The sequence below is a fragment of the Delphinapterus leucas genome, chromosome 18 (assembly GCF_059928025.1).
Source record: "Delphinapterus leucas isolate spDelLeu-1000000601 "Yukka" chromosome 18, BTC_Dleu_Yukka2, whole genome shotgun sequence".
Taxonomy (NCBI): Eukaryota; Metazoa; Chordata; class Mammalia; order Artiodactyla; family Monodontidae; genus Delphinapterus; species Delphinapterus leucas.
Genome location: NC_143146.1, coordinates 55,714,100 through 55,736,015, shown reverse-complemented (window position 1 = coordinate 55,736,015; position 21,916 = coordinate 55,714,100). Strand labels below are relative to the sequence as shown.

The following is a 21,916-nucleotide window of genomic DNA, read 5'->3' as shown; positions in this document are numbered from 1 at the left end:
GAGACAGACTTTAGATTCAAAAACACAAATAGATTGAAAGTAAAAGGATGGAAAAAGAGGTATCATGAAACACCAACCACAGACAAACTAGAATGGCTATACTCATGAGACAAAATAGAGTTTAAAACAAAAAAGTGTTCCTATAAATATATATGCTCTTAACAACAGAGCACCAAAATATATGAAATGAAAACTAAGAAAAATGAACAGAGAAACAGACAATTCAACAATAAGAATTAATGCCCCACTTTCAATAATGGATAGAACAACTAGACAGAAGATCAACAAGGAAGTAGAAGACTTGGACAACACTTAAAACCAACTAGACCTAACAGATATCTACAGAACACTCCACCCAACAACAGAATATACATTCTTCTCAAGTGCACATGGAACATTTTCTAGGAGAAACCATATGATAGGCCATAAAACAAACCTCAATAAATTAAAAGGATAGAAACAATACATTATGTTCTCCAACCACAATTGAATGAAATTAGAAATCAATAGCAAGGACAAATTTGGGAAATAAATACTTACAGGCCATAGCTTAAGTAGTGCTTAGAGAGCAATTATAGTTTTAAGTTCCTGGGTTAAAAAAGAAAAAAGATCTAGGGACTTCCCTGGTGGTCCAGTGGCAAAGAATCTGCCTTCTGATGCAGGGGATGTGAGTTTGATCCCTGGTCTGGGAACTAGGTTCCCACATGCCACAGGGCAGCTAAGCTGCATGCCACAACTACTGAGCTCTCGCGCTGCAAAACTAGAGCCCACGTGCTCTGGAGCCCGCGCACTACAACTACAGAGCCCATGAGCCCTGGAGCCTGTGCACCACAACTAGAGAGAGAAAACCCACATGCCACAACTAGAGAGAAGCCCATGTGCTGCAATGAAGAGCCTGCGCACCACAACAAAAGACCCCACATGCCGCAACGAAGATCCTGCCTGCCTCAACTAAGACCCAACTCAGCCAAAATAAATGAATGAATAAATGAATGAATAAATTAAATTAAATAAAAAAGAAAAGAAAAAAAGATCTCAAATCAATAACCTAAACTTCAACCTTAAGACACTGGAAAGAGAAGAGCAAACTAAACCTAAAGCAGGAAGAAGAAAGGAAATAGTAAAAATTAAAACAAAAATTCATGAAAGAGAGAATAGAAAAACAACAGGGAAAATCAACCAGCCCAAAAGATGGCTCTTTGAAAAGAAGTCCTTAGCTTGTTGATCAGCAAAACAAACCTTTAGCTTGTCCAAGCTTGACCAAGAAAAAAAGAAAACAGATTCAAATTACTAGAATCAGAAATCAAAGAGAGGGCATTACTATCATACCTTGCAGAAATAAAAATAATTATAAAGGAGTACTATAAATAACTATTTCAACAAATTAGAAAACATATATAAAATTAGACAAATTCCTCAAAAGACACAAATTACTGAAACCGTCTCAAGAAAAAATGGACAATCTGAATAGATCTATTACAAGTGAAGAGACTGAATCAGTAATCAAAAAACTATGCAAAGAAAACCCAGGTCTAGATGGTTTACAGAAGGGGAGGGAATGCTCCCTAACTCATTTTACAAGGCCCATATTATCTTGATAACAAACCAAACAAAGACATCACAAGAAAACTATAGATCAATATTTCTTATGAATGTGAATGCAAAAAACTCAACAAAATACTAGCAAACTGAATCTAGCAACATACTAAAAAAATTTTGTACACCATGACCAAGTGGGATTTATCCCAGGGATGAAAGATTGGTTTAACAGCCAAAAATCAATTAATGTAACCCACTACATCAACAGAATAAAAAGCAAAAAACAAAAATCACATAATAACCTGAATATGTGCAGAAAAAGCATTTGACAAAAACACTCAACAAACTTAGAAAGTAACTTCTTAACCTGACAAAGGGCATCTATGAAAAACCCACAGCTAATACCCCACTTAATGGGGGAAAGATTGGGTGCTTTTCCATAAGATCAGAACCAAGACAAGAATGTCCCTGCTTACAACTTCTTCTCAACATTGTACTGAGCTTCTATTCAAGGAAATTAGGTAAGGAAAAGAAATAAATTGTATCCAGATTGGAAAGGAAGAAGTAAAACAAACTCTACTCATAGATGACATAGTTTTACATATAGAAAACCCTAATGAACTTACCAAAAAAACTACTGGAATAAACAAGTTCAGCAAGGTTGAAGGATATAAGATCAACATATAAAAATCAGTGATATTCCTATACATTCACAATGAATAATTCAAAAATGAAATTAAGAAAATAATTCTAGGGACTTCCTTGGTGGCCCAGAGGTTTAGAATCCACCTGCCAGTGCAGGGAACTGGGTTCAAGCCCTGGTCCGGGAAGATCCTACATGCCACGGAGCAACTAAGCCCGTGAGCCACAACTAATGAGCCCGCACTCTAGAGCCCGCGAGCCACAACTACTGAGCCGGCGCTCTACAGCCCTCAAGCCACAACTACTGAGCCTGAGAGCCACAACTACTGAAGCCCGCGTGCCTAGAGCCCATGCTCCGCAACAAGAGAAGCCACCACAATGAGAAGCCCGAGCACCACAACAGAGAGTAGCCCCCACTCGGTACAACTAGAGAAAGCCCGCGTGCAACAACGAAGACCCAATGCAGCCAGAAATAAATAAATAAATAAAATATAATAAAAAAAGGAAAATAATTCTATTCACAACAGTATCAAAAAGAATAAAACACTTTAGAACTACAAAATATTGGTGAAAGAAATTAAAGAAGATCTAAATAAATGGAAAAACATCCCACGTCCATGGATCAGTAGGTTTAACGTTAAGATGGCAATGCTCCCTAAGCTGACTTACAGATTCAACACAATCTCTATGAGAATTCCAGTTGACTTGTTTGTAAAAACTGACAAGCTGATTCTAAAATTCACATGAAATTGCAAGGGACCCAGAATAGCCAAAACAATCCTATAAAAAAGAATAAAGTAAGAGGAGTCACACTTCAAAAAATTAAAACTTGGGCTTCCCTGGTGGCGCAGTGGTTGAGAGTCCGCCTGCCGATGCAGGGGACACGGGTTCGTGCCCCGGTCCGGGAAGATCCCACATGCCGCGGAGCGGCTGGGCCCGTGAGCCATGGCCGCTGAGCCTGCGCGTCTGGAGCCTGTGCTCCACTACGGGAGAGGCCACAACAGTGAGAGGCCCGCGTACCGCAAAAAAAAAAAAAAAAAATTAAAACTTATTACAAGGCAAAGGTTATCAAGACAGTGTGGTACTGGCACCAAAGACAAACATACAGATCAACGGAACAGAACTGAGGATTGGGAGATGGGGTGCGGGTAGAGCTAAAGGATGATAGAGTTTCCTTCTGAGGTGATGAAAATGTTCTAAAATTGACTGTGGTAATGGTGGTACACATCTGTAAATATACCAAAAACTACTGAATTGTACACTTTAAATGGATGAATCATATGGTACATGAATTGTATCTCAATATAGCTGTTTTAAAACAACAGACAGAAGGCTCTGAAGAATACTTTGAGTCTGATTCAGTTTATCAGATCCTTATAGAGAATCACAGAAACCTAGGGTTGGAAGAGTCTTAAAGGGTTCTTACCTGTTACACAATACATGAATACCTCCTATTACATCACCAACAAACTGTCCTCCAACAGTTTTCAATCTCAGATTACCTTTACTGCTTTGCTTGAACATCAGTTTTTCCACTGCTGTAACTCCAGTGCCTAGAACAGTGCCTAGCTCCCAGTAGGTACTTGTAATTACTAGTTGACTGATATCTCATGAAGGGGAACTAGGATAGCTCCAACTACAAGCACAGTCTTCCTTATAGAGGTCCAATCTTCACTGCTCATAGTTTCTTCTAAGTGAACATAATTCTGCCTCCATAAAGGCACAGAAGAGAGACTTCACATATTCATGCAACATTTTAAGTATTAGATATTGCATAGAAGTCCTCCAATTTTCTCACGATAGCAAGGTTTCTTATTCATTATTGCTTCACCCAAAAACCTAGGAGTTACCCTTCTTCATTTTTACTGCCTCCAATCCATGAGCTTTGTTGGCTTTATCTTCAAAATATATCCTGAACTGGACCATTCTTTACCTCCTTTGTTACAAAACCCATAGTGTAAATCAATATCATTCTTTCTTTGGTAACAATTTTCTCTACTAACTTCCTTGCTTCCACTCTTGACATCCTATAGCTATCTTTTCTCCATAGCTGCCAAAGCAGACTTTCTCATATTGTAAATCAGATACCATATCATTCCCATTACACTTGAAGGTAAAAGCCAAAGTTCTTAGCATTAGCTCTCCAGCTACGTCATCATTTGGCCCTGGATGTTCTCTCCAATCATATTTCCTACCACTTTTCTCCTTCTCACTACACTCTAGCCAATCTCCTTACAATTCCAGAAATACACAGTATGTTCTCATTCCAAGACCTTTGCACTTGATGTTCCTTCTGCCTAAAATACTCTTAAGATTTTTGCATGACTTCCTACTCCCTCAGCAGGTCTTTGCTCAAATATTATCCCCTTACAGAGAATTTTAAGATGATATAAGTAATACTGCAACTGCCTCCTCTCCAGCTGCTGATCTCTACCCCTCCCCCACTCTGCTTTATTTTTCTAAAAGCTCTTATTATCATGTGACGTTTTTCATACTAGCCTTTTCTGCCTAACTACTCCCAAAACTTAGTGGCTAACAACAACAATGGTTTTTTTCCCCTCACTATTCCATGGATTAGCTGGGCAGTTCTCCTGAGCTGGGTCAGGGGAGCCAGGGCTGGATGTTACAGGGTGGCCTCACTGGGACTTCACCTGGGATGGCTAGTCCTTACTCTCAACTTGGTCTTTTATCCTTCAGGAGGCGTAGACCAACCTGGTCTTCTTCACATGGTAGTCTCCAGGTTCTAAGAGGGTAACGGCTGAAGCTGCAAAGCTTCTTGAGGCCTAGACTCAGAATTCATACAATGTTACTTCTGCTATATTGTTTTGTTGAATGAATGAATGACTGCTCATATGACACTGCTTCCAGCTTCTCAACATCCTGTTTGGTTTCCTCTGAATACTACTTAGTTTGTCCATGTCTTCCAAAACCTAGCATCCAGAAAGGGACACAAAATTCTGGACAAGATCTAACTTCAGCTCAGTATAGCTGGGTAATAAATATTAGTTGAAAAAGTGAGTGACAAGTACAGAAGATTGTGGTAATATTCAGTCTCATAATACAGATACTGTGTGCCCTTTAATGCAGCTTAAGAATGCACTGGCTTACTTCTAGTGGCTTTTACACCGTTGAATCTTATAGCCTTTAAGATCAAATATACCCCCATGGCTCTTTTTCATGTGTAACACTGCCAAGTCTCTGCTCTATATTTACACAATTGATTTTGGGGACCTAAAAGAACATTACATTTATCCCTGTTGAATTTAAATTTAATCTCTTCTAATTCATTGATTTCTCTAGTTGATCATTTCCACTGACACACTTTTTGGTCTGAGACGAACAAGTCTGAAAACTGTTGCTTTCATACAAAATACATGGCATTCAAAAAAATAATTACCTTGTATACCCAAAGAAGGCCTGAAAAGGGAGAAAATAAGTTCCTAGAGGAGTATTAGGAACCCCTGGGGGTCCACAGTGCACGCCTTGCTAAGGCTGCTATATACATCAATGAGAATGAACAAATGACTGCTCCACATTACAATATGGATGAATCGCACAAAGATAATGTTGACCCAAAGCAGCCAGATGCAAATGACTCGACATTCAAGAGACGAAGCTAACCTGTGATATATACATCAAGATAGTGGCTCCTTTTAAGGCTGCGGTAGACTGAAAGGGGTCTTGAAAGTACCCCACACTTTTCAGGGGTATGGTGATGTTTTCGTCCTTGATCTGGGGGCTGTTTATATGAGTATGTTTGTAAAAATTTATTTAGATATATATTATGATGTGAACTTTGCTGCCTGTATTTTCTACTTCAATACAAAGAGAACCTAAAAATAAAAAGAGACTGAGGAGAAACATAATCTCTTTAAAAAAAGGAAATCAAATTACATCACTCTACTGCTTAAAACCTGACAGTAACTTCCCACTCTATTTAGAATAAAGTTCAAATATTGGGTTGGCCAAAAACGACCCAAATATTGCGTCGTTCGGGTTTTTCTGTGACATCTTACGGAATATTAATATTATACAGAACCTATAGTGTTTCACTACCATAAAGCATACTGTTTTCAAACTCTGGGCACCACTTCATCTCATGCAGCTTCTCCCCTTGCTTATTACACCCCTATCACACTAGTTTTCTCCCTTAAGCACAGTAAGTTCTTTCCTCCTAGGAACATGCTAGTTCCTTAACTTTCCAACCACTCTTCACATGGCTAGCTTCTTTTCATCCCTTAGAGCTCCTCAGAGAGGCCTCCCCAATCATCCCATGTTAAGTTGCCTCTTTCCCGTATTCTATAATCTCAGGCCATTGTGCCCTTTATTGCACTTATTGCAATTTGAAATAGGTTTAATTGTTTTTTGTCTGTCCCTCCACTAGAATGTATGTTCCACGAGGACAAGGATTTAGTTGCCCTGTTTTACAGATTTGGGGTTTTTTTTTTAATTTATTTATTTTATTTTTATTTATTTTTGGTTGTATTGGGTTTTCATTGTGGTGCGCAGGCTTCTCATTGCGGTGGCTTCTCTTGTTGAGGAGCACGGGCTCTAGGCGTGTGGGCTTCAGTAGTTGTGGCACACAGGCTCAGTAGTTGTGGCTCATGGGCTCTAGAGCGCAGGCTCAGTAGTTGTGGCACACGAGCTTAGTTGCTCCACAGCATGTGGGATCTCCCCGGGCCAGGGCTCGAACCCGTGACCCCTGAATTGGCAGGTGAATTCTTAACCACTGCACCACCAGGGAAACCCCGCTCTGTTTTACAGTTTAAATCCCAAGATTTATTAGCACAATGTTCTGACACCTTGTAGAAGTTGAATAAATAATTTCTGAATGAATAAAAAGAATAGTTTCAGGTCATTTCACATCAAGCTAATAAGTCTTTTAAAATTTTGATATGATCATTATATATTCATTTTCACAACACTATTTTACCTGTACATTTTATTTGTATGCCTTCTTTTTATTGATTTGCTTATTCATTCACTCATGAAAAAAATTAGAATTTATTAAATGTCAAACACATAGGTTCTAAAGATAAATAAGCCATGTTCTTTACTTTTAAACATCTCACCACTTATTAAGGAAAATTAATATGTGAGAAAAACGAAATTATCTTATACAAAGTCTTAAATCTAATTAAAATGTTGAAATGAAGGGAAATGAAAGATGAGCCCTCTAAAACAAATAATAGTCTAGTACATCTATCAAAAAAGGAAATTGAGCTAATTAGGCATTACTTTTTCTTAGTGATTCCATGTTGACTCTTAGTGATCATCTCTTCCTTTTTCTAAATGTTTGAAATACATATTTTAAATGCAATATATTATAATAAGTTGTAATATATTATTACCAGGGCTTCATGTCAAATTTGGCTTCTTTTACAATAAGGGTAATTAAGGAAAACCCATTCAACAGTATAATTACTTTGACTTGCTTTTAATCCCAATATTTAATTTAATTTTGATTTAAATACTATTAAAGAAGAGAGAGCATTATATGTTTATTGAAAGGGGACATACATGGAAAAAAGACTGAGAATGTGCTGCGGCAGGCAGATTTCAGCTAAGTGTAAGGAAGAACTTTTTAGTAGTTACCGCTGCCTATCAGAGCACTACTTTGCAAAGCAGGAAGCTCTCCATCACTAAATATCTTTAAGGAAAGCTAACAGGGCATTTTTCCCAGGATGGAGCAGAAAGATTTAGTAGGCAGCATTGATTAGACCAAGTGTCCTCAAACTATGGTGAAGCACTTTTTAAAAAATTTTCTTGGATGTCACAGCAATGTCAAATGGCTATAAAGATTTCTGAATGCTTTTTTGCGGTACGCGGGCCTCTCACTGCTGTGGCCTCTCCCATTGTGGAGCACAGGCTTCGGAGGCGCAGGCTCAGCGGCTCACGGGCCCAGCCACTCCGCGGCACGTGGGATCTTCCCAGACCGGGGCACGAACCCGTGTCCCCTGCATCGGCAGGCGGACTCTCAACCACTGCGCCACCAGGGAAGCCCTGAATGCTTACTTTTGATTTCAGTTTTTGATTTGTTGCACACAGGTAACAAACTGGCCTGGTATGAACAGGCAAACTACATTTTGAGAAGCACTGGATTAGACAGTCTATGAGAGATCTCTGAGGTTCTACAGTTTTTCAAACTTACCTAGTCTGTCTTCCTATTTTCGTTAGGCATTAATATCAAACTACTAACTTCATAACTAATCGTTTTCTCCAGTACTTTAAAAAAATACAAGCTAAAAGATATTCTAAAAGCATTAGATCAAAGAGCGGAGACATTTTTACTGCATTACCTTTTATCTCACTAAAAGAAAAGGCAAAATTTAGGGTTTTCTTGTTTTTCAAAATTTACTTTTACCAAAGCGCATCTGAATGCTCATTTAAAACTGGTTACAAAAAATTTATTTCCAGTTATCTCCCACACCTAATTTTCTGGTGTCACTTTCTTTGCACAAGCTAATAATGAAATATGTAGCAAGTTATCTTGATCACACATTTGAAGTTCTTGCTTTGTTTTACCAGCTGGTAGCAAAACCAAGAGAAAAGCCACGTGGGGGTGGGGTAGTGAGAGAAAGAATATGCATGAATTTCAGAAGCACTGGGTGGAGGAGTCAAGTGTTTGCAACCACCTATAAATAACACTCAGTGGTGACCTGGCCAAGCAAATATGGTAAAGAATTGTAAAAAGAGCAGGCAAAACTGAGAGTTGCCCGTTCTCATACTTCCCCAAATATTCCTGGCTTTTTCTCTGCAAGGACAGACATTTTCATTTAAAATCTATTATCTTCTTATAGAGACAGATTGTACCAGATGAGGAATATCCTTATCTAAATATAACTACTGTAGAGTTAGAAATCAGAAAATATAAACCATTGTGAAAATAAATAACAAAATCCATTATCTTCTTCCCATTAAAAATGAAGCAAAACAAAACAGCCTTCTTTCTCAAGAGATAATTTCCAGATTTATGAGCTATCATCTCCCAACTCCATCAAACATGAATTTTTTTCCCTCAAGTAGTTGCAATATTCCTTAAATCATACTTGTACTAGAGCAGGAGCTCTTAACTATGAGTATATGGATGGGTTTTAAGAAGTCTATGAACTCTCTGAAACTCCAAATATTATAAAATTTTGGGTGAATGAGCAATTATATGGACAAGATGTCTACAGTTGTCACATTTGTTGTTGACAACTGTTGATTAAAAGCATCTTTCTTAGGTTAAAAATGTGATCCGAATAGAAATACAAGGTACGGGTTCTTAATTAATTGAATAGGTATATAAAAGTATTACATTATATCATATATCCAAAAAAAGCTTTAGAAATAAATCCTTTCATTTTGTAGATGGTAACATTGACATTTGGAGAGGTTAGGGGGGTGTTCAAGGCCATGCTGGAGCTAGAAGGCAGAAGATGAAGAAGAAGAATGCTGGCTCCTACCTCCGGATCCATTCCCTCCCACTCTGCCACCAATGCAAGGCCAGACTAGAGGATACTAGTAAGCACACTAAGGGCAGCCAACAACCCCAATTCTGATAAATATACAATCTCAGAATAAATCAAGTAATTCTTTAAACACTACTGGCTCATAACATATATAAACATTTTCTATATTTTACTAAAGGTATTTAAAAATATATATTCTTTTAGACACATTTTAGAGCTCACTTCCTTGCCAGTAGACACAATCAACAACTTGTCAATCATCTGAAATACATGAGTGCTTGATCCCACTGCAATCAACGAGAGAAGGGCATACACTTGATAAACTCCTCCCTCCCGCTCTCCCTTCCTTCCTTCCTTTCTCCCTTCCTACCTTTCTTTAATATTTTATTCCCTCCCTCCCTCCCTTTCTTTCTTTAATATCTTTATTGGAATATAATTGCTCTACAACGTCCCCATATCTCCTCCCTCATGTCCCTCCCACCCTCATCACACCCCTCTAGGTGATCACAAAGCACTGAGTTGATCTCCCTGTGTGATGCAGCTGCTTCCCACTAGCTATTTTACATTTGGTAGTGTATGTATGTCCATACCACTCTCTCACTTCGTCCCAGCTTACCCTTCCCCCTCCCCGCATTCTCAAATCCATTCTCTATGACTGTGTCTTTATTCCTGTCCTGCCCCTAGGTTCATCAGAACCATTTAAACACATTTCTTTCTGAGTCAATTACTCTGAAAGCCAACAATGCAAAGTAAATTAGTTGAATGGATCTTTTAGTAACTGTTGAAGCTGTTTAGAAATTTTAAGCAAAGCCTCTTTTCAAAGTTTATTCTCTTGTTTATTCACACTAAAGAACAGCAAGTGCAAAAACCAAAGGAGATTATATTTAGTGAAAAGAATTTTTATAGTAATTGAGAAAGCTGAAAAAGAATGCCTGATTTTGGAGTCAGGATGGATAGAAATCCAAAATTTGTTTTTAATTTTTTTCAAAATAATTAGAAAACAGAAAGTCTGTAAGAATCCAAGAAACCCTTCACTCTCTGCCCCCTACTCCCCCACTTCTGACTTCTGAAATACAGTGTAACCTTCTGCCATCTGTTATTTTAGAGCAGAAACAGTAATAAACATATGGGCTTTCTCTCTCAAGCAGCTGTAGGGTAGTTAAAGTTATAATAATTGTCTTTGTAAGATAAATCTACATTTAAAACCTGGCCAGTTAAAAAAAAATAGCTCAGCCTCAGAGCCTTCCAGAATAAAATTAAGAAATTCAGAATCATCTGTGACATACTACATTAAGAGATTTAGAGAATATCCTCCAAGTCTTGTACTTTTATGTGTAAGGTTAAACAAATGTAATTCATGATGCCCAAATCAGTTAATACAGTCAAAGAGTCCACAAGTCATGTTTTTTCTTTCTCCATCAAAATGCTAGGAGCCTCGGGACTTCCCTGATGGTCCAGTGGTAAAGAATCTGCCTTCCAATGCAGGGGACGTGGGTTCAATCCCTGGTCGGGGAACTATGATCCCACATGCTGCGGGGCAACTAAGCCCCCACACAGCACTGCTACTGAGGTCATGCGCCTCGACAGAGAGCCTGTGCACCACAACTACAGAGCCCACGTGCCCTGGAGCCCAAGCGCCACAACTAGAAAGAAGCCCGCGTGCCCCAAAGAAGATCCCGTGTGCCACAACAAAAGACCCTGCATGCCACAACTAAGACCTGACGCAGCCAAAAAAATAAAGAAAATAAGTAAGTAAAATAAATAAATATTTTAAAAAATGATTAAAAAATGCCAGGAGCCTCAAACAGGGGTTAGATACTCATATATAGAAATTGCTAACAAAGTTTTCCAAAACTGATAACTATAAATGCATCACTTCAGTGGGTCACTGAACTCCAATCTAAAGGCTCATTTATTTATAAGAAAAATCACAACACGTGTGACACATAAATTTCCATTTCAGCTATATAACAGGAATTTTACCTACCTTTATCTGGGTGATTCAAAATCATGATTCTCCTGTGAGCTGCTCTAATCTTGGCCTTGCCGGCAGATGGGCTGTAAAAAGAAATTAAAGTGCTTGTAACAAATAGTGTCAAATGCAGATTATAAATTAATGGTTTATATGAGTTTTAAGAAATTAAAAACCAATGAGAATTTCACCATCTTGTGGATAAATATGAAATTACAGCTTGTCACTTCATTCTACCAACCATCAAAATAAATCATATTCAATGCTGCATGTACTTTCCTTCAGTCCTTATTCTCAATTAAAAAAACATATACACAATATAAGGATAAGAGAATCATAGTCTGTAGACTATTACTGTGAGTTTGAAAATTTATGCTTCAAGCTTTTTGAGGGGAAGGCAGTATATATAATGTAACAAACAGGGCAAACAAACTCTAGGGCTACCAGACTTCAGGATTTTAATCCCAGCACTGCCATGAAAGATGGGGTAGCCTTGGTCAAATTTTTTACCCTCTCTGAGCTTCGGTTTCTTCATTGTGAAACAGGGATAGGAACAACATAGTCCTCATAGAGCAATTACAAGGATTAAATTAGTTGATGCCAACAAAGTGCTACAGCAGTGCCTGGTGTGTAGCAAATGTTCCATAATAGTTAGCTTTTACTATTATTATCTTTCAACAGAACATCTCAAAACCCTTAATAGCTCATAATTTATTTAGCTTTGTAAGAAAACTATGGGAAAAGCTTGGCTGTTAGAGCTTATGCTCTAAACAAAAATTAAAGGAGAAAGTTAAATAAACCTAAAATTATTCCTGCAAAACCTAATTTATCCAGTACTGGAACTCCTTCTCTCTAGTACATTTTCCAGGTAAGGAAAAAAATTAACACTAATAATAACAAGATCCTGGTGTTCCTACTTAATATTTATACTAGCTTATCTAAGCTGCTTTTCTGAGCCTCAAATGGAAATAACAGTAGCTGACTCAAAGTACACAGTGGTTGCTGTGAAACTCAAAATCATCTATATGGATGAACCACACTGTAGGGGCTAAACGCAGGAACTTTTAGAGATATTCAGACACTGGTTTAAATCCATCACTCATAATCTATAAAACTTTGTCTTGGAACTTCCCTGGTGGTCCAGTGGTTAAGACTCCGTACTTCCTCTTCAGGGGACGCGGGTTCGATCCCTGGTTGGGGAACCAAGATCCCACATGCCGTGTGGTGCGGCAAAAACAAACAAACAAAAACACTTTGTCTTGCTTACTTGAACTCTCTGACTTATAATTTTCTCACAAGCAAAATTTTCTCATAAGCATACCTCCTAGGATTATTTTAAGGACAAGTTAGATTATATAAGCAAAAAGGATGAGCATGACCTGGCATAAAGTTAGTGTTCAAAGAATAGTAGTTATTATCATGAACATAAAGAATGCTTATGAAAGTGTATTACATTTCCTACTTTTTAAAAAATGGGGTATAAATAATCTAATCTAGCATATCTTGAATGACTCAAAAAGCATTATCATGAGTATCAATTAAGTGCAAAGAAACTCTCAAGGTCTGCAGAGATTTGCTTGCCCTTCTAAATGGTCATAAAATGCTATCCATTTAAGTTCTTCTGTCTGTTTTGAACACTGCCTTCCTTGCTGTCAGTTGTCAATCCTCAATTCTGCCAGTGTTCTAGTCTCTAGCTATTACTTGCCAGTTACTTGCTACTTCTAATCTCCTGGGGTTAAGTAACAGATCATCAAACATGTTAAAATACACTATCAATTGCTACATAAGCATATAAACATTCTTCTATAAATAAAATAAATAAGTCAAGTCAAAAAGCAAGTCAAAAGAGAAATCAAAAAAAATCTTGAGACAAATGAACAACCTACCAAAACTTATGGGATGCAGCCAAAGCATTTCTAAGAGGAATTATAGTAATAAAAGCCTACATTCAGGGGGAAAAAAAAGAACTCAGATAAACAACCTAACTTTACACCTCAGGGAAGTATAAAAAGAAGAACAAACTAAGCCCAAAATTAGTAGAAGGAAAATAAAGATCACAGTGAAAATAAATGAAATAGAGACTAAAAAGACCAAGAAACCAAAAATCAATGAAACTAAGAGCTAGTTTTTTGAGAATATATACAAAACAGACAAACCACTAGCTAGATCACCAAGAAAACAGAGGACTCAAGTAAAATCAGAAATGAAAACGGAGAGATTACAACTGATACCACAGAAATACAAAGGATAAGAGACTACTGTGAACTGTACTATACAATAACAAATTGGACACCCTAGGAGAAATAAATGGATAAATTCCTAGAAACAAAGCATCTACCAAGACTGAATCATAGAAAATATGAACAGACCAGTTACTACTAATGAGGCTGAATCAGCAATCAGAAAACTTCCAACAAAGAAAAGTCCAGGACCAGATGTCTTCACTTAATTCTACCAAACATTTAAAGAATAATTAACACCAATCCTTAAACTCTTCCAAAACATGGAAGAGGAGGAAACACTTCCAAACTCATTTTATGAGGCTAGCATTACCCTGACACCAAAACCAGACAAGGGCACTACAAGAAAAGAAAAATACAGGCCAATATCCTTGATGATCACAAATGCAAAAATTCTCAACAAATATTACCAAATCGAATTCAACAATACATTAAAAGAAAGGATCATATACCATGATTAAGTGGGATTTATTCCAAACAAAACGAAGGATAAAAATCACACAGTCATTTCACTAGATGTAGAAGAAGCATTCGACAAAATTCAATATCCATTAATGATAAAAACTCTTGACAAGGTTGGTATAGAGGGAACGAACCTCAACATAATAAAGACCATATATGAAAAGCCCACAGCTAACATTATACTCAATGATGAAAAGCTGAAAGCTTTTCCTCTAAGATCAGAAACAAGACAAAGTTGCCCACTCTCACCACCTTTATTCAACATAGCATTGGAAGTCCTAGTCAGAGCAATTAGTCAAGAAAAAGAAATAAAAGGCATCCAAATGAGAAAGGAAGAAGTAAAACTGTCATTATTTGCAGATGACATTTTTACCTATAAAAAACCCTAAAGACTACACCAAAAAACTGTTAGAACTAATCAACAAATTCAGTAAAGCTGCAGGCTCTGAAATCAATGTACAATAATTTATTGTTTCTATATACTAATAACAAACTATCAGAAAATCAAGAAAACAATCCCATTTAAAATTGCATCAAAAACAATAAAATACCGAAGAATAAATTTAACCAAGGAGGTGAAAGACCTGTACACTGAAAACCAGAAGACACTGATGAAAGAAACTGAAGACACAAAAAAATGCAAAGATATTCTGTGCTCATGGATTGGAAGAAGTAATTTTTTAAAAATGTCCATACTATCCAAAGCACTATACAGATTCAATGCAACTTATATCAAAATTCCAAAGGCATTTTTCACAGAAATAGAACAAAAACTCCTAAAATTTGTATGGAACCAACCACAAAAGATCCTAAATAACCAAAGGAATCTTGAGAAAGAAGAACAAAGCTGGAGGCATCAAACTTCCTGATTTCAATCTATCAATATATTACAAATGCTCTAGTAATCAAACAGTATGGTATTGGCATAAAAAGACACATAGATTAATGGTACAGAACAGAGCCTAGAAATAAACCCATACCTATACAGTCAATTAATTTACAACAAAGGAATAGAGAATATACAGTAAGGGAAAGGATAGTCTCTTCAATAAATGGTGTTTATTGGGAACAGAAAATCTGAACAGTCATATGCAAAGGAATAAAACTGGACCTTTATCTTATACCACACCCCAAAATTAACTCAAAATGGATTAAAGACTTAGATGTAACACCTTAAAACTACTAGAAGAAAATATAGGATATAAGCTCCTTGATATTGGTCTTGTAAAGATTAAGCAAGATGAGAGAATCCTAGTTCTTAAACAAAGCATTAACAATTAAACGTAGCTCTGATATATCTCCAGTATAGACAATTCCACCACAAATTGAAAATGTAACTTTAAATATCATTTTGCCTAGATCAGGGATTTCAAACTGCTCCCTGGAATGCATTTGACTGGGAGTAGGTGAGTGGGGTGTATAGAACAGAGTAGTGTTCCGTGATCCTGTAGCAAATGGAGCAATTTGGGTCTCATCTTTTTCTACTACTAGTCTATTGAATAACATTTAAACAGAGTTCCACAGAAGTTTTTAGAAAGTGTGAAAATCACAAATGTGTGCATAATTTCAGAATATATCAGGTATATTAAGTTTCCTGGGCAGCTCAGTAAAATATTTCAGGCTTACGCAATATGTAAGAATATACAGAGTCATCTGGTAACATAGTCATCTAGTAACATAGGGGTTTCTTTGTTTTTAAATAGAGTATCAACAGAGTCAGCTCCATTTTGTCTTTACCTACTTGTTATGCAGTCTAAATCATTTGGATTCACTTATCACAGAAAATGGAACCACAGCAATGTATTCACATTTTGAGAATCTCCTCAAAATCAGTGCTGCCTGACTGAAAGAAAGGGCTAGAGGAAAGCAAATAAGGTCCACCTTTCTATTTAATGTGTTAAGGGCAAATATTTAGCTTCTGCATTCATGACAGAGATGGGAATAGAGCGGTGCCAACATTTATTCAGCACCTGTTATTTGGCAGGCACTTGGATAAAAAGGTATCACTCATGTCATTATAAATTCCGACAAGGCAGATATTATTAATTCCAAATCAAAAACGAAGAAGCTGAAGTGCAGAAAAGCTAACAATAAGTGCCTCAGCGACAGAATCAGGACGAGGATCTGTCTTCTTACCTGATATTTATTGGGTAGTTACCAAGTTCTACGTTTATGCTAAAACTTCATATGTGTTCATCTTCGCAGCAACCCTATGCAGTAGAAACTAATATTTTCTCTATTTTACAAATGATGAGACTGAAGTCACGCACCTAACAGGTGGTAAAAATGGTATTTGTACCTAGATTCACTTGTTATCAGAGTCTGTGCTGTTAGCCACTCAATTTTCATTGTGAAATTTTGTACAGCTTCCAGCTCAATGGGATAAAACTTTATAACCATGTATCTTAAGTCAACTCCTAATTATCTTTCCTAAAAACAGGAGTACCTTGGATGATATTAAATGATACCCTCAAAAACTTTTGTGTTTGGTTTAATAATGTGCATCATATTCACATTTCAACACTATGAATGGGATGATATGGGGGCCCAAGAAAAATAACAATGCCATTCTGAATAATATTAAAGAAAAAAATAGTTAGCAATACAGCTAATTTCCTAGTTTGGTTCCCCTGCTTAAAATCATTTCTTTCTTTTGTATTCTCAGTGAGAGAGCCCATTTCTTCTTATTTTTTAATTTTTTAAAATAAATTTATTTATTTTATTTATTTATTTATGGCTGCATTGGGTCTTCATTGCTGCACACGGGCTTTCTCTAGTTGCAGCGAGCAGAGGCTACTCTTCATGGCGGTGCACGGGCTTCTCGTTGCAGTGGCTTCTCTTGTTGTGGAGCACGGGCTCTAGGGGAATGGACTTCAGTAGTTGTGGCGCACGGGCTTAGTTGCTCCGCGGCATGTGGGATCTTCCCGGACCAGGGCTCGAACCCGTGTCCCCTGCATTGGCAGGCGGATTCTTAACCACTGCGCCACCAGGGAAGCCCCCATCTCTTCTTATATTTAAATGAAGCACCAAGCTAAATTGAGCTGTTCCTCCCCTACCCACCTTTTTGTTTTTTCTTGATTAGTCATAAGAAATTACAAAATGTTTGGCCTTAAATATCTGCTAATCTAAAAGAGATTAAAAAATTCTGTCGATATAGGACTTTACGACCTATTCTCCTTAATTATGCTGACTAAGTCACCATAAGATGTGTTGTAGCTAACATATTGTAACCAACCCCCATAAAAATTTGAGTGAGCTCTAAGGGAACATAAGGTAAACAAATATAGATACTGGTAAATCTATGGTAGGGGATGTATTATTAACTTTAAGTGTTAAATGATATACAGCAATCACATAATATCATTAACTTTCTCCAAGCCATCCAAAGTTAGACAATAAATGGATACTAAGGTAAAACAAGTATAATGAAATATGCTAGATGTCAAATTGTGGAACTAAGAAAGAACTGTGAAACAGATCCCAAAAATATGATACATATCAAATTAGAAAACTGAATCCAGAAAGAATTCATTGTCACAATAAAGGTTATTTTGATAATTGCATTGGAACTTTAGTATTAAAATACAATAGCTCCTTGTTAATAAATAAAGGCACATCACAAATACGCCTGATTTTTTTTAGGGGTGGTAGGATAATTTCTTAGATTTGAGGTTTTAAAATGTAAAAATTTGATATTTTCTCCTCTGCCTCCTATTCATTATTTAAAATATAAGGATAACTTTACTGTCACATTTTCTTCTTTTTCAAGACAAACTTAGCCACAGAACAAAATAATACTTATGCAGCACACCTACCTTACACCTAAAATAAGACTTGCTTCTTGCCTACTCATTTTTTGTTCAAATCCTCCTTTATAGTAGGATGAAAAACTCTATACAGGAAAGAAAGAGCAAGAAATAATTAGTTCCACATATGAGATGGCATGACCTCAATCCCATCACACAGCTGCAATAAGAGTAATGTATTTTCCAGGGCTTCCCTGGTGGCGCAGTGGCTGAGAATCTGCCTGCCAGTGCATGGGACACGGGTTCAAGCCCTGGTCTGGGAGGATCCCACATGCCGTGGAGCAACTGGGCCCGTGAGCCACAACCACTGAGCCTGCGCGTCTGGAGCCTGTGCTCCGCAACAAGAGAAGCCGTGACAGTGAGAGGCCCGCGCACTGCAACGAAGAGTGGCCCCCGCTCGCCACAACTAGAGAAAGCTCTCGCACAGAAACTAAGACCCAACACAGCCAAAAATAAATTAATTAATTAACTCCTACCCCCAACATCTTCTTAAAAAAAAATTTTTTTCAAAAAAAAAGAGCAATGTATTTTCCAGAAGTCAACTTGGAATTGTGGGAGGTGGGGAGGGAGAGCACTAAACAATAATCCGCTACAAGAAATTATGACCAAGATAAACACTACACTGAAGGAATAAAACAGGTCAGTAGAAGCAAAAGGCCTGAACTTTATCTAAGCTCTACGGTAATTTTCTCATTGGATAACCTCGACCAAGTCACTTACTGTAGAGATGACAGATCTTTTTAACCTACTAGACTGGCTGACTGAGAAAGAGGAGAAGCTGACAAGGTGAGGAGGACATCAGGATATTAGACAGGGAGGCCAAGAGACCAGAAGACTAGACTGAAAGGTCAATGTGGCTGGAGAGGCCTGAGCAAGGAGGAGAGAAGTAGTAGAGAGATAACAGGCACCAGATCGTGGAGGGCATTGGAAGCAATGGAAATGATTTAGGATTTTATTCTCAGTGGTAGGAGAACCAGAGCACTGGGGTAACAGATTCGACTTGGTTTTAAAAGAATTACTCTAACTGCTGTGTGGAAAATAGAAAGACAGGTACAGAGTGCAGGCAGGAGACCAGTTAAGATGACATAACAGTAATCTAGGCAAGAGATGATGCTGGTATGGACCAATGTGGTAGTAGAGGAGGAGGTGAGAGCTGTCAGATTTTGGATGTATTTTGAAAGCAGAAATAACATTTGCTTGGATTGAATATGGGATATGAGAAAAAGCAGGGAACTAAAGATGATGCAGTAAACGCTGCTATACACTGCACAGATCCCCCTTCAGAGCGGAGGCACTTACTCCTCAGACACTGGGGCTGCCGCTGGCAGACAGCACCCAGCTGTCAAACTCCAGCAATTGCCTTGGCTGAAGAATGTCAAGCTCACGCCCCCTTCGCAGGAGGGTCTCTAGCTGATGACTGGCTGACGTCAGGGTATAAACACTGTGCTTCTCCAGGGCTCAGTCCTTGGACTTTTTAGCTATATTTACCTCCCAGGTGATGTCACTTAGCTTCATGGCCTCTTGCCCCAAATCGGGATAATCACAATGAGTCACCTGAGCGTCAGAGGTCCCGGGGGGTTGGCTGTCTCAGGCCTTTTACTAAGACTGCACTGCAGCCTAAATTATCCCTCCATTCTTCTTCCTTCTCTTGCCTCCTGGAGCTGTTGATCCTAACAGCATTCTCTAATAAACTAACAGCTTGCTAAACTTTGTCTCACTCTGCAAATGACTGCAAGGTTTCTGGCCTAAACTGCCATTAGTGACTTAGACAAGGCGTGGTTATTTGTTACTTGTTTCTTGTGCGTAACACATATCAGGAGATTGGTTTTGGTTACATTAAGTTTCAAAAATGTCTATGTAAGTGGAGGAAAAGTCTGACCTGGAGATAACATTTGGGAGTCATGAGTACACAGACGGTATTTAAAAGTGTGAGACTAAATGAGGTCACCTAGAGTGGGAGTGTAGATAAGAAGTCCAAAGACTGAGCCCTAGAAACTGCAACATTTAATGGCACAGAGATGGAGAGGAATCAGTAAAGGAAACTGTGATGGCTTAGTGGTGCAGGAGGAGGAAAAGCAGATGCCAAAAGTGAGGAAGTGAAAAATAGTTTCAGGGCTTCCCTGGTGGCGCAGTGGTTGAGAGTCCGCCTGCCGATGCAGGGGACACGGGTTCGTGCCCCGGTCCGGGAAGATCCCACATGCCACGGAGCCATGGCCGCTGAGCCTGCGCGTCCGGAGCGTGTGCTCCGCAACGGGAGAGGCCACAACAGTGAGAGGCCCGCGTAGCAAAAAAAAAAAAAAAAAAAAAGTTTCAAATGCTTCCAATAGGTCAAGTAAGGCAAGAACTGAGGGCTGACGGCTGGATTTACCCTTTGGTAAATCTAAGTCTAGTGAAGGTAATGGAAGTGAAGGTTTGATTAGAGTGAGTTTAAGAGAGAACAGGAGAGGGCTTACTTGGTGGCGCAATGGTTAAGAATCCACTTGCTAATGCAGGGGACACGGGTTCGAGCCCTGGTCCGGGAAGATCCCACATGCTGTGGAACAACTAAGCCCGCCCGCCACAACTACTGAAGCCCACGCGCCTAGAGCCTGTGCGCTGCAACAAGATAAGCCACTGCAATGAGAAGCCCGCACACCACAACGAAGAGTGGCCCCTGCTCACCACAACTAGAGAAAGCCCGTGCGCAGCAACGAAGACCCAATGCAGACAAAAATAAATTAAAGAAACAAAAACAAAAAACACAGAACAGGAGGAAAGGAATGGGAGACAGCAAAGAGAGACAACTCTTCAGGAGCTCTTAGAGAAAACAAGATGCATGAACTCAACTTTTAGAAGGAAAAAAATTCACACATGATTGAATGCGTGCATGTTTCTAAAATGTGAACCCATATTTTTCTAAGGAAAAACAAAGTGCATGCTTGCATAAAACAAAATCTGAAAGTATACACACCAAAATGTTATTTTGGGGTGGTGGAATTATGAATAATTATTTTCTTCATGTTTATTTTTATTTTCTAAATTTTCAACAATAAACACAGTTACAAATACAATTTTTTTAAAAAAAAAAGGGACTAAAAGGAAACCAACTAAATTATTAGAGCTTAAGAAATGAGTCCTAAGGAGCCAGATCTGGTCATTTGTATAAGCTATTCTCTTTGAACAGCTTGTCATAAATTTCCATTGGTAATAATTCCCTGGCAATTAACTCATTCAACAAATACATTAGCACCTACTATGTGCCAGGACCTTTTCAAATGAGACAAGTGAAGTTCTGTCCTTTATCACATAGATGCTAATCTATCAATGTACCAGTACTGTGAGGAATATGATGTACTATTCCGAATTTCAAGTAATTAACAATCTAGTAAGAAAACAAAAAACAACCCCCTCCTCCAAATTGTGAGGAGAGGAAGGGAAGCAAATTGTTTAAGTACACATACTAATGTGGACAAATTATGTATATATACACAAGCACACACACACAGGGGAATATATAAAGGAATAAGAGATATATAGGGGAATATATATAAAGGAATAGAAAACTTAACAGAGGAAGAATGGCTGGTTTTAAGGTTTCTCTCAGGTGATCAAAATTTTTACTAGATGCATACCTTACTCCCTAATATTTCTATGAGTATCTACCTTTGTGAGCTCCAAATTTTCAGCATAATAAATTGATGATGTTTCACGAACTGTCATTTCCACTATATTCACAAAGCTCATTAACCCTAAAAGTAGCCATTATATCTAAGCAAATTTTTTACTTCGTTTTTTCCAGGTAGAAAAGGAGACTAAGAAAAG

General features: G+C 38.0%; 1 protein-coding gene across 3 annotated transcripts in view; it reads right to left on the bottom strand.

The window, feature by feature from the left end:
- The window catches only part of DNAJC15 (DnaJ heat shock protein family (Hsp40) member C15), an 83,961-nt gene that overhangs the window by 32,307 nt on the left and 29,738 nt on the right, over positions 1-21,916 (bottom strand). For all 3 annotated transcript variants that reach the window (XR_016388686.1, XM_089899511.1, XM_022574908.3), the window contains exons 4-5: positions 18,125-18,201; positions 11,623-11,693 (exon numbers count right to left, since the gene is read on the bottom strand). Coding sequence is in view for 2 of the 3 variants with exons in the window: in XM_089899511.1 (XP_089755637.1) it covers positions 11,623-11,693; positions 18,125-18,201 (148 nt within the window). In the remaining variant the exon portion in view is untranslated. The remainder of the gene's footprint in view (positions 1-11,622; positions 11,694-18,124; positions 18,202-21,916) is intronic.